Raw genomic sequence first — 16,856 nt, 5'->3', positions numbered from 1 at the left:
CGCCGAGACGAAGGCTGAAAACCGCTGTTTGCTCCAACTTACACCTCCAACCCTCGTGTGCACTTGATCGCCTTACCACGAGCTCGCTCCCATCCCCCGCTTTCCCTTTGTTCGCACGGGAAGGTGGCGCTCGCGAAGTCATCATCTTTCTTGGTTCCCCCTCGCACACTTTCACTCACACCTAAAGCACAAAGCGCGCGAGGCGCGATGGGATCTTATCGCACTTTATATGAGACACGATGCGGCTCCACTTCGGCAGTCGCACTTGTCGTGCTGCGTGCGATTCGACGTGTTTGCAAGCAGCTGGTTGTAATGAAATAATTTGACCATGTGCGTCTGTGGAAGTTTCTATTTATTGTCTCGGCATTCCCCTCCGGTGGAAGCGAAATTTCGTTATATTTAAATCACACACAAACACACTTCGTTCTATTGAGGTTCTAAATACATGGTGTTCTATGGACAAGAGGTTCTGAAAAGTTAAAATATTTCGTTATATTGAGAATTTCATTATACTTGAACATTCATTATACATTATTTTATTATACAGTTGAACCTCGATTATTATATCGAGGTTCAAATGTATTTGTACTCAATATTGTCAAAACATGGCTTTGAAGTTGAAATGCCCAATCTTCAGCCCTCTCAAGCCGCACGCATGAAGTTTGAGCCAAGGCTGATCCCGTTTAGTTCGTGCACCTGCTACCGGTGGGCCTGAACATAAGCAGTTACGATGAAAGAAACTGCTTTTTTACAGTCCAGCTGTGGCCTGGGCTATAGCGATTTAATATCAACCACTCATTACTTTGCACGGCATATACAGAAACAATGGCGACACAGCGCTGTACCAACATCTGTAAGTCGCATTTCCTACGTGACTGGGTGGGTCTGTACATGCTATGCTGACACATTTCTTAATTCCAGAGAAGCACTGTCTACCTCTGCGTCAAACGGGAAACAAAAGACAGTGCATTCGGCACAGCAGCATAAACAACCGCCTCACTCAGTTACCAATGGTCATCAATGGCATCCGCGCTTTTACGAGGAACTACACGGTCTGTGAACGAGTGCTTATGTCGAGCATAGTTTTCTCTAATGCTTGATGGCACGCACACACTGCAAGTACGATAAAGAAGATAGTCTCACTTTTCTTCTAATGCTACGTTTTCAACATTATTCCATATCTGTGATGCATCTTTCTCCGAATATTTGACCTCTTCGATGTGCAAAATACCTAAAGTATGTAAAAGGAATACAAAATGTGAGGTGCATGAGCAGACATCGACATCAAACTCCAAGGCAGCAACGTTGACAGACGGAACTGGCATGTCTTTATCAGCTGCACCGTTAACGTAACAGCTAGCGCAACTCGGGTCTGCTCACCCAGTACTCCGCGAGTGCCACACGACTTCCAGGAATGACATGCTGCTCCGGAGATCATTGAGATCCACAAAGCGCACAACTGACGCACACTCAACATGGACGCGGATACACAAATCAATCGGCGAAAGCTCTGGCACCCTTCTGAAACGTTTCCGGCAATGTGCAGCAGAGGGAACATGAAAAAAGTGGATCGATTTTACGGGGTTTTTGCATCCACAACCAACACCAGGGCATTGAGAAGTGCATGCTGTGCAGAGTGGAGGACACTTTTTACCAGGTAGTTTTTAATGTGCACGTATATCGAACCAAAGTATGCAAGCATTCTTTGCACCACCCCACCGTTTACATGCAGCTACCACCAGTGTTTTCTGCAATACATTTGCATGAAACTCTATGGCTGCTGCAAACCCAACTTGCGACCTCATGCTTTGGCAGCTTGTCTAAGCCGCCACAGTGCAACAATTTTAACCCCCTCCGTGCCACACTACTATGCCGAATTCAGACAGGAAATGGCCATATTTATCAAAAACCGGTTGCAAACATGTGGTCTCGTAGGAAAAATTCGCTTCTACTCGCACTGCCCCTTGGATGTGCTGCCACCCAGAAAAAGTATTTTAAGCGGACAGATACTTTTTCTTAACTGGAAGTCCCGATAAAATTACTGGCCCCAGGGCACCCAGATTAATTCCCAACAGCTAAAGCGACTTCGTTCCAGAGTGCATTCAGACTCCAAAATTCAGAACAACCCTGCATTGCAACTTTGGCATTACAATCATTCAGCTCACAGCGCAAGAGTGCATTAGCCACAATTTGAGTGTAGTCCGTGCTTGAAGCTTCAGACATTATCGTGCCGCAGCTTTTCGAGTTCCGATGAACTGTCCTTAACAAATAAAGGCAATTAAGTTTCTGTGCACGCACAACCACTGCAAATTGTTGCACTCATAATGCAACATTTAGCTGAAATTGATTAAATAGTAAAATGAGGCTCCTTGGAGCAAATCGATGTACAACCCACAGTCCCATGCCGGCGACTGAACCATTTAACAGACCGTCGATTAAGTGCCGCGGTCAAATGGAGCAATTTTTGTAAGGAAACTTCTACCAAATCCTGACCAAGCAGTACGCTGTAATGGCAGCAGTCTACACCGTTAATGCACCAACATAGACAAGACCACACATATGACTCCAGAATGCACATTTATTGCCCCACCGAGCCAGAAAAAGCTTTAGGCAGTCCCTTCTTCCTTCAACTTGTCCTTTTTCAGCGGGCCCTGCAAGACAAACAGGCAAAAGAGCTCAATGAAATGGTGGACACGGCAAGACAATTGCAAGCACAAACAGATGTCAGAAGGATCAGTAGGAAGGCAGTTTGGGTATGGTCATCAACGACTTACAGACAGCGCATATCCATGTTTCTCATCACACAACCAACCGAAGCAACAGAAAAAAAGAATTTGAGGCAGCGGTGCCCCACTCACCATGAAGTTGTGCTTCTCGGCCGGAGTCTGGAATCGGCCATGTCCGAACTTGGACGATGTGTCGATGAACTTCAGTGTGATCTTCTCCAGGGCGGTACGCTTGGTGTGCACCAGCAGAGACTGCACAAGAAAATCGACAAGTTTTTTTAAACAAAGAGCTTGACACGACAGCAACGCCCATCAACAGCGTCAATGAATGGGTCAGGCCTATCATTGTTAACATCCACCACAACATTCTCGGCATTGTTCGGCTCAATGAATTCATCATAATGGACAGATGTGCACTGTGCTTGCATGAACATATGGCCCCCACACACATGAAGTGCAGCAAATGTTGCTAATTAGTATGGCATTGATTGTTTGTGTAGCCTGGACACAACATAACCCTCTTGATAACTTGCTTTGATTTGATGACCTCTTGATAACTTGATTTTTACAACTTCGTGAGGTACATATAGTCAAACGATAATTGCACTGATGTTAGCACTGGGCTTCTTGTCACTTGTTCATGCAAGCACAGAGCACACAGTCAACGAGCAGCAAACCATCCTCACCTTACGCATCGTGATGACCCTTTTCTTGGGACCCATGATACAGCCCTTCAGCATCACATAGTCGCAGTTAACCACACCATAGTGGGGGAAGCCACCCTGGAAAGCGCCAGAACCACAATGGAAGATTAGCCAACCACAAATGACTGTGTACAATGTCAAGTTAGCTTGGCTACAAAGTCAGTCCGTCCTAGTTCAACCAAAATAAAAACCCTCAGGAATCAGGTCAGATACATTCATCACTCAGAAGCAAGATCAGCTTGTCATTTTGCTGCTGCTGTAATGGCACCCACTAATGCAACATTCAAAGTGAACATGAATCCCGACTGCAGATGCATATCCCTGCCAAGTCCTAATATAGTGTAAGATGTACAGTTGCAAGCTGCAGATAAAAATAGAATTTTTAAGGATTCTGCTAGCTTTGCAGATTATTAAAAAATATCCATCCTCAAATTACTGCAATTTAACATCTAAATCTGCTATCTTTATAATAAAAGATGCTAGTTTCCTGGAGTAAGTTGGGCAAACTTTCATACCCTCAGTTTGCACAAAAAATATGACATAAAAGCATTTCTGCAGACCAGTGTTCACCCATTTGCCGATTCATTCCGCCAAGGATGGCTGTGGACATCACGAAATGTAACGGAATACATGTATGGTACAGGGTAACCACCGAAAAAGCAGCAAACTGCCAAGCTGTCCAACCATCAGCGAGAACAGAGACAGCACTAACCATGGGAGTGATGCTCTTGTTGGAGGTGTCGTAGTCGGTGGCCGCATTGTTGATAACCAGCTTGCCGTCCTTCTTGTGGACGCCCTGGCCAATGCGGTAGATCTTTTTGTTGATCTCCGTGCGGTGGTGGAAGCCCTTCTGACCGGCACGGGCCACGGTGAACTGGACACGGCTCGGATGCCACGCACCGATGCAAGCAACCTGGGTTGAAGCAGACGACTCACGTTTAAGAGCAAAGCACGCTAAACCAAACAAGGCAGGAGGTTTATGCAGCTTGGTGGATTTTAAGCCCAATGGGAAGACTACCACTTAGTTGGTTACCATGCTATTGCTACCAGGAAGCACTAAATGTAAATTAGAAAGTTTTTTTCATACCTATTGCTGGGATGAACCTCCGTGCCTGACATGAGTGATCTCCGAGAATAAAATTTTTTATAACTGTGGTTTGAGGACTCCCAAAACTAGCCAGACAACATGCATTTAACCTTACAAAGCCAGAGAGCCACCGTACCATCAGTAGGTTATAACTAAGCTGCGCAGACGATGCTGGTAACAATGAAGGTAATGTTACATTGCATTATAACTAATGTGCAGACGACACTGGTAACAATAAAGGTACTGCTACATTACAGTGATTACATTACAGGACAATGGAACAGCCACAATACATGAACACAGTCCTTATGGATAACCCACCCCAAGTTCCCCAGAAGCAAGGATAGAGAGAGAGAGAGAGAGAGAGAGAGAGAGAAAGAGAGACTCGTGCACCCACCTTGCGCAGACCCTTGTGCGTCTTGCGTGGCAGCTTCTTGGTGTGCCACCGGCTGGTCACCCCCTTGAAGCCCTTGCCCTTGGTCACACCAATGACGTCAATCATCTCGTCCTGGTTAAACACCTGGGACACCGGAATGGGCTTCTCCATGTGCTCGCGGGCCCACTTGATCTTGGCGCCCACGGTGCCACCGTTCACCTGCAACACAAAAGAGAGCACCCACTTCAACAAACACTTTTTTAGAGATGAACTGCAGACACGGCTACTTCAGAAAAAAAACCAGACGTCACAGTGTTCTAAGAGACTAGGCTTAAGTTTGTTCAGAGGAAAAGTGAGATGGCACATGGTGCGGGCTTTGCAATGGATAATTTTAACCTTTATGGCACGCGACATTACTTCTAAATCGGTTGCTGACCAGAGCCATGCTGCAAACATTTCAAACAACTACCCTAAATTGTGCAGCTTGTACACAGCCATGTTAGTAAATATTTGAATAAACTTCAAGGACCGACAAGATGCTGACGACAAGGGCAACACCGATGCCTTGAAAAGTAGCGTCTAAAACAGCTACAAGTGGCATTCACATAATCTTGAGCACTTCAATTAATTATAAGGGTTTCAAAGGCCTTAAAATGGCATTTTGATACCCAAGGGGCTTTCAAGGACAAAACAAAGCTCTTGCCAGTCAGCTCAACAGGCAGAGCCACACACACACCTGAATCTCCATGATGTGGGCCTTCTTTTGGCGCCTGTGCATCAGCTTCATCTGGGTGTGGGCAAGGACGCGGATGACCTTGCAGTACTTCTTCATCTTCTTGAAGTCGCGCTCGATCTCCTGGCGGCCGAGGTCTTCCTGCCACCGCTTGCAGCTCTTGGTGAACGCCTTCTTCTTGGACTTGTACCAGTTCTTGTAGAAGCGGCGCCGGCACTCCTCGCTCAGGTGCTCGGCCCAGATGGTCTTGAAGGCGCGCAGGCCCTTGGGCGTCTCGATGTAGCCCACCACACCAACAATCATCATGGGCGGTGCCTCCAGGATGGTCACCGGCTCCACGACTTCCTTCTTGTTCACCTCTGCAAAGGTGACGCAACACGAAAGTTCGCTCCTCATGTTCATGCTCTTCAAATAATGAAACAATCTACAAGTGGCCAGAGCTTCACATTACAAGCCTACCACAACGAAAGCTTAACGCTTAGCCTCTCAACACGATGCATGCATCTCTGCTTTAAGCTCCACATGCGTTCCGAGTAATGCTGAAAATGGCTACAATACTCTGACAACTTAATCTTGACTCCCTGTCTAAGGTATAATTACTGTACTATGCTCTACAATAGCGGTCTTTAAGGTGCAATGCCATAACCAACACTATAACGGTGCAGTGTAAGCTATAGGTTGTATCATCCAATCTGAGCAGAAGTGCTCCTTTACTGTGCGCAACTTCATGGCTGTGAAGTTTGACTCAAAAGAGGCTTAGGTAACTGCAGTACCCAATTCCATCCAAGTAACACCACCCTCCACATTATGAAGTCAGGGGGTGCACTTTCATATATGCAAGCCTCCCGTTGTCCCTCAAGCCATTCATTACAATTACCTCAACGGTCACAAGCTCTCAAGACGCAGACACGCTGACCAGACAGGGAAGGTGACCCAGCTGCCAGTGGCCTCTCGAAGAGGCGTGCACATGGCCGTGGCGACCAGAGGTGCACCGCCTGCCCCGGGTGTAGGGGCAGGCGCGCCGGAACGGGCACTTACTCGATCCAGGCTTGTCGACTTCGCGCACAATGTGCGTCATGCCGGCCTTGAAGCCCAGGAAGGCGGTCAGGTGGATGGGCTTGGTCGGGTCGTCCTTGGGGAACGCCTTCACCTTGCCGCGGATGCGCTTGCTACGCTTTTTGGGCACGAAGCCCATGGACCCATGCCTGGGCGCCGAAAACTTGCGATGAGACTGCAAGGGAACAAGGAAAAGTGGCAAAATGTAACAACATGTGGCAAAATGTGCTGGTGACAAGCAATCTCGTGTTTCAAGTCGTGCTGCATGTAAACTTTAACGTGTGTGTAGAAGGCGGCAGAAGGATGTTTTGAAAGAGTGGTGACAGCCATTAAGTCACCTCGTTAAGATCGTAGCTCCTATCCTCGCAGAAGAGTCGGCTTGACTGTAGTTTGTCCAGACGTTCACACTTCTGCCGAGAACGCTAGAGCTACGCGGAATTTAAGCGTTCGTGACATGAGTGCGGCTGTCTAACATGTTACATGCGCTAGACCTGACAATACACAGTTAACAGTGCTACGGGGCAGGCATTTAGGAACACGGCGTAACAACGGCTTAGGGCAACACGCGGACTTGGCATGAATACCATGCGTGAAGCCGACCAAGCAGACGTGAGGGGCTTAGCACGTACGCCATGTTTAATCGACTTCAGCCTGTATCCGTTTCCAGGTGTCCGAGAACGAAGAGTCCGTTAGGGGCTTGGCGTTTGCCACTGGAGAGAATCGAACACGTGCTCACCGATGTCGCATCCAAACCATATTCGTTAGCCTCTTCTAAATGTAATACAATCGGCACATTTACAAGTAATTATTCGATTGCATACAAGTAACGGGAGTTATTAACCGAGAAACATTTGCCACTACGACGCCAGTCTTACTCATATGCACGTGGCCGTTGGCATGGCCTCGGCAATTTTGTCGCACCAGAACACCTGTGATTATGCTAATAAGCTTCAGAAAAGCTGCTTCCTGCGGCAACTATCTGTAGTCCTTCAGGCACTCTGGCGATATTCGCAACGTGGTACACAACCTGCATCGACATGTCATGGGTGCAAGCCAGATTACAGTGCGCCTGGGGGAAACCGAATATGCTCATTTTATTCTGAGACTTAAAAACATCGCGGCACGAATTCATAGAGCAATTCAGTACGAGAACGAGCCAAAGCACATTTGCCAACAGCAAAAGGGCTGTCGCATAGAGGGCTGTCGCATAACCGGCAAATATCGCACTAATTAAAACCAACTGGCTGAAAACTATGTGTGTAACAAAACGCCTGATAAATTCATTAAAATGGAGGCATCGATTGATCACTGTTCGTTCAGAAATTAAACCGATGCAACACGATTGAAAGCCACAGAAATAGCAAAACGAACCTACCATGATCGCAGCGTCCCGATGAAAGAGACCAGTTCCTGCGCGCACTCGAAGTCATTCAAAAAAAGGTGGCAGCACTAGTCTGCTTAATTATGCAATTCAGGTACCAGATCTTGTCATTTTATTTTGCATATATTACAAATAATGTTATAAACTCTCTAACGAGTAAAAAGTATACGGTACATGAAAAACTTTCTCAACTGCTTTGCAAAAACTGTCGCATCGAAATCCAGCATTGAAACCGAAACCTGGTGGCGTGCTAGGCCCACGCTTCTCGGGCGCGAACCACGTTTCTTCGAGTTGGTCCGTGGTGTTTTTGCGTGTGTTTTTGCCCCGAGCATGTAAAATGGCACCTAAGAAGTGGCGCTTGAGAGCGGCACAGGGACCAACATGTGTACCGATCGTCTCCTTCTCGCACGGCTCGCTAAATGCCTCGACGCGACTGCCCACCACCGTCTACGAGCAAAAGGTGACCACCGCCGGCCGCACCAAGACCCGGCGCATCCTGGCCTCCGAAGCCGACGGCTTGGAGTATGTCGGCGAAAACTACGGCGAACACGGACTCCGCGCCAACGCGCACTGCAACCACTTCGTGGCCGTCGAGAATGTGAGCACGGGAGCCGTCTCGCTTTACCCGGCCGACCTGATCGCCATGCGGCCTTACTTCGCCAGATCGGCGCCCAGCGACAGCACCTCGAAAGCGCCGGACAGCAAGACGTTTCGCGAGAAGGTCGACGCCCTCGCGACAGCCTTCGGTAGCAAGCGCAAGAGAAAGGCGGTCGAGACCCGCCTCCGACTCAACGTCGAAGAAGACACGCTTCACGAGACCACAGCCAGCACTCTCGCAGCCGTCAAGGACAGTCTGACGGCGCTCGAAAAGGACGCGACAGGCGGCGGCGGCGGCAAGTCTTCGACGTCGGTCGCCGAGTCGATACCGCCGCAGAACCGCGATGCGACCATCCCCCAGGACGTGTACCGGATCGAGGACGTCATCCCGCCAGAGCACAACGATTACCTCGACGAGGTGGCCGAGCCTCTGCTGAACGCGACGCCGGACCAGATCGCCCAGTGGAGATCGGATGCCACGTACCCCGAGTACGTCGTCAACCGCGTCGAACGCCTCTCCAAGGACCCCGAGAACAGGGCCATCGAGGCGAGGCTGCTAGCCTTCTACTGCATGCTCGTCTCGATCTCCCGCCTGAGGTACACCGACGTCAAAAAGAGGGACCCGCTGCCCGACGTCGCGCAACCGCTCAAGGGGATCCTTCTGGACACGTTCACGCTGACCGCGCGCAGCGAACGGGGCGTGACGTCACGCAGCTTTCCGCAGCGGATGAAGGACAAGGTGCTCGCCTACATCCTGGTGGTCGTGCTCGTGCTGGAGGACTACAAGTTCGACTTCAAGACGGTCCAGCTCGACACCAAGGCGTCGGACAGGACGCTGACGACGCTGGCGTACGCGCTCGGCTGTCACGTGGGCACGAGAAAGACGCCGGGGACGCGCGTGGGAAGCAAGTTCCTCGAACTCAAGCTGCCCCTCGTGGACCCCAGTCAGCATCAGAAAGCCAAGAGGGGCAGGATGTGAAACGTGTTCTTGTTGCATAAAGGGATGTTATATAGTGACGTTACAGAGCTGTTTCTGTTCCTGTGGACTATAGTTTCGCAGTACCTTTCCAAAGGTCTTTAACAGAGACTCATTGGAGGCTGGTCGATGCCATGTGAACGCTTTTCTGTGACACTCGAGCGGTTTTAATGAGGCCCGGAAGATGCTTTTTACGCAGGTGTCAGCTACACATTGAAATGAGTGCGGTGAAATTTGGAAACAACCTAGCTAGTAAGCCTCTGACAAAGCTGCTAAAGAGTGAAAAAGCGGCACTAACAGGACAGGCGAAACATGCTAACGACCGCTGCTTCTCAGATTCCATGGAGATCTGGAAGAGTGTGCATGCGGGGAGTAATTTCTGGTCTCAAACGATTGCCAATGACTGGTGTCTTCGGGCCACTGTCACCCTACTTCAGCTTGCAGCGACGTGGCATTTTGGAAACCACGAGGAGTCATCTTCCCTTTGAAAAGAGGAATAGCTATCTTTGCATTCTGCTTCTTAATTCCATGCACTACACATAACTACAAGACCTGACTCGCCAAGTTCACTGGAGGACACACGTTGCAAAGAAATGGGCTCTTCATAATGTTTGTGTTCACCCTGTTCTTGCAACCTTAACTCCTGTGTGCTCAGCAACAATTCAATAAGAACCTGTCAACGTCCCACTTCAGTTAATGCGGCTATGAAGTGTTGAGGCCATGCTGTGCTGTGAATGTTATGTAAGGTAAGATGTTTTAAGTTGGGCAGTTGCACCTTCATATATGTACAGGTGTTGGAATCAATGTGTTGGAATGTACCAAATGTTGCACTGATGTCTGAGATAAAGTGCTATTCTGAACCAAGGCGCTGACTTGTTTGCACTGATATTTTGCGCAGATGTGCCATTTCACGGCGTGTCTCGCTTAACGCCGTGACTGGCTTCATTGGCTGTCTGTCTCGTGCAGCACTTCGCAGTGTGAAACACATTACATATGCAAGCCAAAATTAGGTCATTATGTGGTGCACCGGTAGTTGAAGAAAAGGAGGTAATATTTTGTGGTAGAATTTTAGTTTAAGAAAAGCCTGAATGCTGCTCGTGACTGAACGCATGAAACTAAACTACAAAGATCTCTTGCTTGAGTTTTTTGCCTTCTTAAGTCCTCATCTGTATGTACTATGATGCCATACCAACAAGCCTGCATTGCAACGCTAGTTGGCACAACATCGTGGCGGCCTGGGCTAGTCTGTACACATGTTACAGGGGAACAACACGAAAAGACGAAGGACACACAAGTGGTTTGTGTTCCCCTTCTTGTCCTTCGTCTTCTTGCACTGTTACCCTGTAGTTGACTCACCGTGTAGTTATACTAATACTATTAAGTATTGCTGTCTCACAGCACAACCTACTCGTACAGTGACTTCAGTTTGGGACCAATTGGCATATTGAGCACATTCAATTCATTGCAAGAGAATGTCTGTTGTGAAATCACTGGCTTCGATTTGTAAATTGCATAAGAAGTTAAAATTTGATTAGCAGCCTTTATTAATTATTCAATTATGTAATTTTATTTATTGTGGAACTAATTTTCTCCCCTTTGAGTAATCTGGATCAGTGAGTTGATTTTTGCCACAGACAATATCTAAAATTCTGTTAATGTTAAAAAAAAGAAACACAGTATATTTTCAATATGAATTCCTACACAAATATGCATGACTTAGTCTGGTACTATAAGGCCAGAAGGTTTCTTTTATAGGAATACATTTGTGGTGACTTGTTACGATATATTTATTAGTCTGTAAGCAAATGGGGGCACAACTCTGAAACTGATGTTTAGCAAATATAAATTGCCTGTATGCTAATATATGCACCAATTCAAATTCCCAACGGATATCAGAAAATTTAATTCGGGGGTCTTACGTGCCAGGGCTACAATCTGACGAGGCACACTGTTGCGTGGGACTCTGGATTAATTTTGACCACCTGGGGTTCTTTAACGCACACATAAATCAAATTACTGTCTTACCTCACTTTACGAACTCTTCTATCCATGAACGATCCTGTTTGAGAACCCAGCCGCAATTCACGAACTTCATATCAGGCTCATAGAGACAGCTCATGTGATGCATAGATGATGCCAGTTCTTGTGAAATAAAAACAACTTATAATTTATAGTACTCTTTCCTTATTACTGATATTTAAGGTTAAAGTTATGTATGTGATGAAAAGTTAATTTAACTGTACTACGAAGTTTGAGAGAACACCTGTAACCAAATCGTGTCACTGAACGTGACCATGAAGACTAATGCGAGGTATTTGAGAAGATTGCGTCCATGGATAGGATTATGGAGGAACTTCTTGACAGGGAGGCTAGCAGTGGTGCCTTTTAATCTATTCTAAAAAAGAAAGAGTGAGTGCTAGGACTTCTTTGAGAAGCACTTCCCCCAACATTAGCTTACTGAGAGAGTGTTGAACCTGATGAACAGCAATGTGATCTCAATTACTGGGGGCTGTGCAGTCACTGCAGTGTAGCAAAAAAAAAAAAGTCGTGCTACAAATTTTTTGCCAGCACTGAGGAAGAAACTCCTGAAGATCCTCGCGATGTACTTATTGGAGTGGCTCTCCCTTCATCCAAACACCACCCAACAAAAGTGAGCGATCTTCAGTCGCTTTACGTAGTGTACTGCACTGTACAGTAAACTCGATTCTATGTTCTTCCATTAAGACAAATGTTGTTTAAATCCCCAGCTAGAGTATGAACGGATTAAACACACATACATTGCTTCCAATGCTAAACTCTGCTTTGGTTCACGACCAATTCTGTTTGTGACCAGAGTTGCAGAACGAATTAAGTTTGGGAACTGAGGTGGCACCCTACGCGCCCCTGTTGTCCATAAAAATGTGGCCACCATGGTGGAGATAAAACTCGTGACCTTGAGCCCAGCTGCACAATACCATAGCCACTGAGCTAAGTGGTGGGCTTTCTAATGGGCTGACAAGAAACTACGATGCATGGTTATAATGAACTGATATGAACGCCTATCAGACAAATACAATATACATCAATTAAAAGTTTCGTTAAACCCCATCGAAAGGGGAAAGAAAGTTGTTTTTAAACTCCTGCTGCTCCTCGTCGGGGCACCAGCAACAAGTGCCAGAGCGCCGGAAGGAGCAGCAGAGAAAATTCGTGTGTTTCTCCCAAAGCAAACATTCCACGCTGCCACTTCCTTTACCGTTCCTCCAAAACTCGGCAGGTCACACGACCTACAACACACAACGTGCAGGAGAGGAGTGCTTCAAAAGCATTAGCATTCCCACCTTAACAGTGCGCCCTCCCAGAATCGGCCTATATATGTGTTGCTTCCTCTTTTCCAGCCTTCAGTTGCGTTGCACTGGCTGTACTAGGCTCAAAGTTCTTTCAAGGTTGCTGTAACCCAAGACAGCTGGCTTCGAGTCGGCAGGAAATGATGGGGCGAGGGTGTATCTCAGTTGCATGGAGCAAACACTAGACTCAGCTTTGCGTACGTGTAACTGACGCAAGTGGGTCGAGTAAGAAGTTGAGCTCACCCCGCCCGACCCGACAGTGTTTGTATATGCACCTTGACAAGCATGCTGGATAAGCGCAGTGCAAAGCATTAGACCTTATGCCCCCATGACACTGGTCAACCACTGTCAACAAGCGATTGCCGCTTCGCCCTTACATTCTCTGTATATCAGCCGCTATGGTCCTGTTTGGACAGAAGTTTATGCAGTGGTTAAACAGGAGCAAAGTGTGTCGTCCTCCATATATGTATAGTAACTAGGCACATGCACATTTGAAATCAAGATTCCCCAACAAAATGTCACCAGATCTCGCAAAAGTCCCCAGATCTCTCTCTGCAGACTTTCTGGCTCGGGTAAATACGAGAAAGAAGCTCTCGTCTCAAACTGCCCATGTTTGTCGGAATACCAGTCTCATTAAAACAACAGCATTACAGCGCACGCTGAATGGATGAAGCTCGAGGCTGACAATGACAACTGACACCTGTCCTGCCAGTCTATCCACTCTGTGCATGCTGAAATGGACAGTCCACTTAGTGGACACTTACAGAATACCTCCCTTATAGGTGCTCCTGCAGAGGGGCGTTTTGATCCCAATCTAATTGGGAGTTGACAAAATGACGTAGCTTTCACAGAATGCTTGCCATCACTGCTTTTCTCGGTTGGCTACAGTCACACATACTGTTGGCCAAAGTGTGCAATAGATTATTAGTGACTTCTTTGCCAAGCATCTCTCAAAATCATGTTAAATAAACATCTTTTGCTGCCCACGCTTCGCTGGCGCTGTGCGAGCGCTGCATCACAGTGTGCAATCTTTGCAACGAAGTGACCTGTCTAACAAAGAATTTTGGAGGTCCTGACCGCTTCGTTGTAATGGTATCCGACTGTATTTGATGTCGCAATGAGAGATTTGTGTTCTTGCTACACGTTAAACAATAAAAAAAATATGGTTATCATAAGTACGAAATCTGTGATGAGAAGCACTGCTTCACCAGCTTGTAGGCGCAGTTGGGCTGTAGTGCACTCTGGCAGAGCAGGAGCTCGCAGGCCTGGCTTCTGGCTGTGTTCAGGAGAGTATATTTCTGCGGAGGACGTGGTACACCAGTACTGTGCCAAAATTGACAGAAGTGGACTGGAACAGATCCGCACAATATTGCCCATCGAGAATGCCATTCCCAATGATGCTGAGACAAAGCTCAAGGCACAGGTATGAATTACTACCTACTACGTGTAATATCGTTTTCGGCAAGTTGCTTCCTCGCCTGTGGCTCTTCTCCACTGAAAATAGCAAATTTGTGTATGAGCGCATCGCAAAAATTTTGGGCTCCTTATAGGCATGTTTGGATATACTGAATTACCTTATGCATCGAACAATTATGGCTGGGTTTGACTGTTTACTGTGGGGACACTGTGCTGTCCACTAGTGCACCAAGAGGCCCAGCGCAGGTGGGATCTTGTTTTTTGCGTGGCCGACAGCACAGATGTGTCATAGGCACGTGCAAAATTGTACTTCACTTATGATTTCCGTTGCTAATGACTCACCTTTGTGCGTAAAAAGTCCTGCTAAGCCTTCAGAAAGGTCATGCACGTACTATTCTAGCCAACCTTGTGCAGTTCTCGGCACAATCCGCCTTTTTTCATTTTCTTTTGCTGCCCCCTGCCGCACACCACTGCAGACATATTGAGAAGGGCTCTGGCTCTTTCGGCGGTTCATTTGTGTGCCTGCGCCCATGTTGAGTGCATGTTGGTTGTATGTTTCCTGGTTCGCCATTAATTATTAATGGCTTCTTCGGGTAGCATGTCGTACCTGGAAATCATGCCTCACTCCCCGACTACTGAATGAGCAAGCCTAAGCGCGCTATTGTGCTAACAGTGCAGCAACAAAGGCGCGTCTGCTGACGCGGCTGCCTTGGAGTTTGTTGTCGCTGATTTACACACTTGTATGTTGCTTTTTGTATTCCTTTTACACATTCTTTAGACATTTCGCATTCAAGAGCGCCACCTTCCACATCGGACTTACCAAAGTGGTGCATTTGTTTACATCGATCGATATCTACAGCCACAGATTGTTATAACTGTTAGCTTCAAATATTGTGGAAATGGTGCACTAGTGATATAAAATAGTCAAAATGTAGCAAAACATTTCTATGCATATGAGCCACATTGTTTCACCCCGAGATGAGTTGATATGAGTGGCCGAGCCACAAACGCAACTGTGATCCAAGAAAGCCCTTCTCACTACAACTTGCGCTTGTCGGTTGTGCCGTTGCCGGCCTGGCAACGACACATCATCAAAATGGTATGACAAAATGGTCTCAGCGACACAACGTGCTGAGTAGTCAGCCAATCGTTGGCATCGGTGTCGTATAGGTCTTGTATTGACCTCGTAAAGAAGTAGGCGAAGTTAGGCGCGCACTGTCACCACCAGCAAGTGAGGGCTGGTGCTGTAAGAAGATTTCGTCAGCAACATGAAATTTTTATAGTGTCGTCCCAAGTGTAAAGCTGGGGTTTTTCAATAAATGTGCTAGCCATCAATGAGCAACAACACAGTTCACGGTGCAGCCTGGACGAAGCTGAGGCCGCTTTATGCTTTAAAGTAGAGTTGCCGTATATGCTCCTGCAAGGAGCATATACGGGGTACACTAGTCGCGCCTCGAAAAAAGGCAGATTGTCTGAAGAGCTCAAGTGCTGTGCTTTGAGCTGCACTGACATCATCTACCAACAATGTCTGGTTCTAGATAACTTGCATCTGAGTAGTGCTGGCACACAGGTGAAATGTTCCAAATCTTTTCGTTCTTGCCGGTTACCAAGGCTTCAACAGCTGTTGGCCAGTCGAACCCAGATAGATCACATGTGAAGGGGATCACAAAAATTCAATATAAAGGCAATACAACATATAAAATAAGTTTTATACAAAAACTAAAGGAAATTTTAAAGCTGTTTGTTCTACACAATAATTCGTTACATGTGGGTTCGATATATCCGGGTTCGAGCGTGCTTTGATGTAGCAAAATGTGACATTATTTAATAGATGAATGGCATTGCAGACCTGAACCTACTTACCATCAAACGAGCAAAGTGAAGCATTTTTACAACCATTGGCAACAGCACACTGCGTGCACTCGCAACTAAAACATATTTGTATCGAATGCAGAGTAGTTCAGGTAAGCGTCATTCCCGAGTAGTTCAAGCATCATTCTAGAGCCAGCAACCAGCAAGCAACCTTTTCTTGTAGGAGTGTGCGAATAGCGATTTTTGAGACTGAATTGAATAGGAATCGAATAGGTTTAGAATAATGAACACCTGTTATCGCATATTACATAACACTCATCCTAGTATCACATCCTAGTATTCTTAAAGTTGGCAAGTTATGAAGTGGTATGTTACTAAGGGTTATTGAAAGCATGAATGCAGTATTAGGAGCAAACAAGCAGTTCTTTTGCATGCACGGGACTCTTCAGAGAGTGCGAATGATAGCTGTATAGACTGTAAAGTATGGCTACCTAAGCAACATAGCCTCCTGCACTATGCAAGTTCTGATGTTTTATGTCTATGTTATGCCTACATGGGTGAAAACATACCTTACTTTTGCTCCAATATTCTGTTTAATTGGGCACTGCTGACGTTTTGAAATATTTGAAAAAAAAAAAACATGCACAGCATGCACTAGTGGTGCAAGGC

General features: G+C 46.8%; 2 protein-coding genes across 2 annotated transcripts; one reads left to right on the top strand and one right to left on the bottom strand.

Moving 5' to 3' along the window:
• Positions 1 to 2,558: 2,558 nt before the first annotated feature.
• Positions 2,559 to 8,131, bottom strand: RpL3 (ribosomal protein L3). Its single transcript, XM_070523992.1, has 8 exons — positions 8,058 to 8,131; positions 6,665 to 6,857; positions 5,630 to 5,985; positions 4,915 to 5,112; positions 4,143 to 4,343; positions 3,413 to 3,508; positions 2,859 to 2,978; positions 2,559 to 2,651 (listed from the first exon to the last, which is right to left on the bottom strand). Exons 1-8 carry the CDS (start codon positions 8,058 to 8,060, stop codon positions 2,607 to 2,609), a joined length of 1,212 nt encoding a protein of 403 aa, XP_070380093.1. The 5' UTR covers positions 8,061 to 8,131; the 3' UTR covers positions 2,559 to 2,606.
• Positions 8,132 to 8,281: 150 nt separating this feature from the next.
• Polr1E (RNA polymerase I subunit E) lies at positions 8,282 to 10,503 on the top strand. Its single transcript, XM_070523991.1, has one exon. It carries the CDS (start codon positions 8,401 to 8,403, stop codon positions 9,637 to 9,639), a length of 1,239 nt encoding a protein of 412 aa, XP_070380092.1. The 5' UTR covers positions 8,282 to 8,400; the 3' UTR covers positions 9,640 to 10,503.
• The last annotated feature ends 6,353 nt before the right edge of the window (positions 10,504 to 16,856 follow it).

This window comes from Dermacentor albipictus, chromosome 8, assembly GCF_038994185.2.
Source record: "Dermacentor albipictus isolate Rhodes 1998 colony chromosome 8, USDA_Dalb.pri_finalv2, whole genome shotgun sequence".
NCBI lineage: Eukaryota > Metazoa > Arthropoda > Arachnida > Ixodida > Ixodidae > Dermacentor > Dermacentor albipictus.
The sequence above is the reverse complement of the archived record's forward strand: the minus strand, read 5'-3'. Positions and strand labels throughout refer to the sequence as shown.

Excerpts from the sequence above, each read along its gene's own strand:
- Polr1E (XM_070523991.1), top strand. The coding sequence starts at position 8,401 with ATGGCACCTAAGAAGTGGCGCTTGAGAGCGGCACAGGGACCAACATGT.
- RpL3 (XM_070523992.1), bottom strand. Across the intron at positions 5,113-5,629 it reads CCCACATCATGGAGATTCAG|GTGAACGGTGGCACCGTGGG; the intron begins GTGTGTGTGTGG and ends TTTGTGTTGCAG. Across the intron at positions 4,344-4,914 it reads CGCACAAGGGTCTGCGCAAG|GTTGCTTGCATCGGTGCGTG; the intron begins GTGGGTGCACGA and ends GCTTCAACCCAG.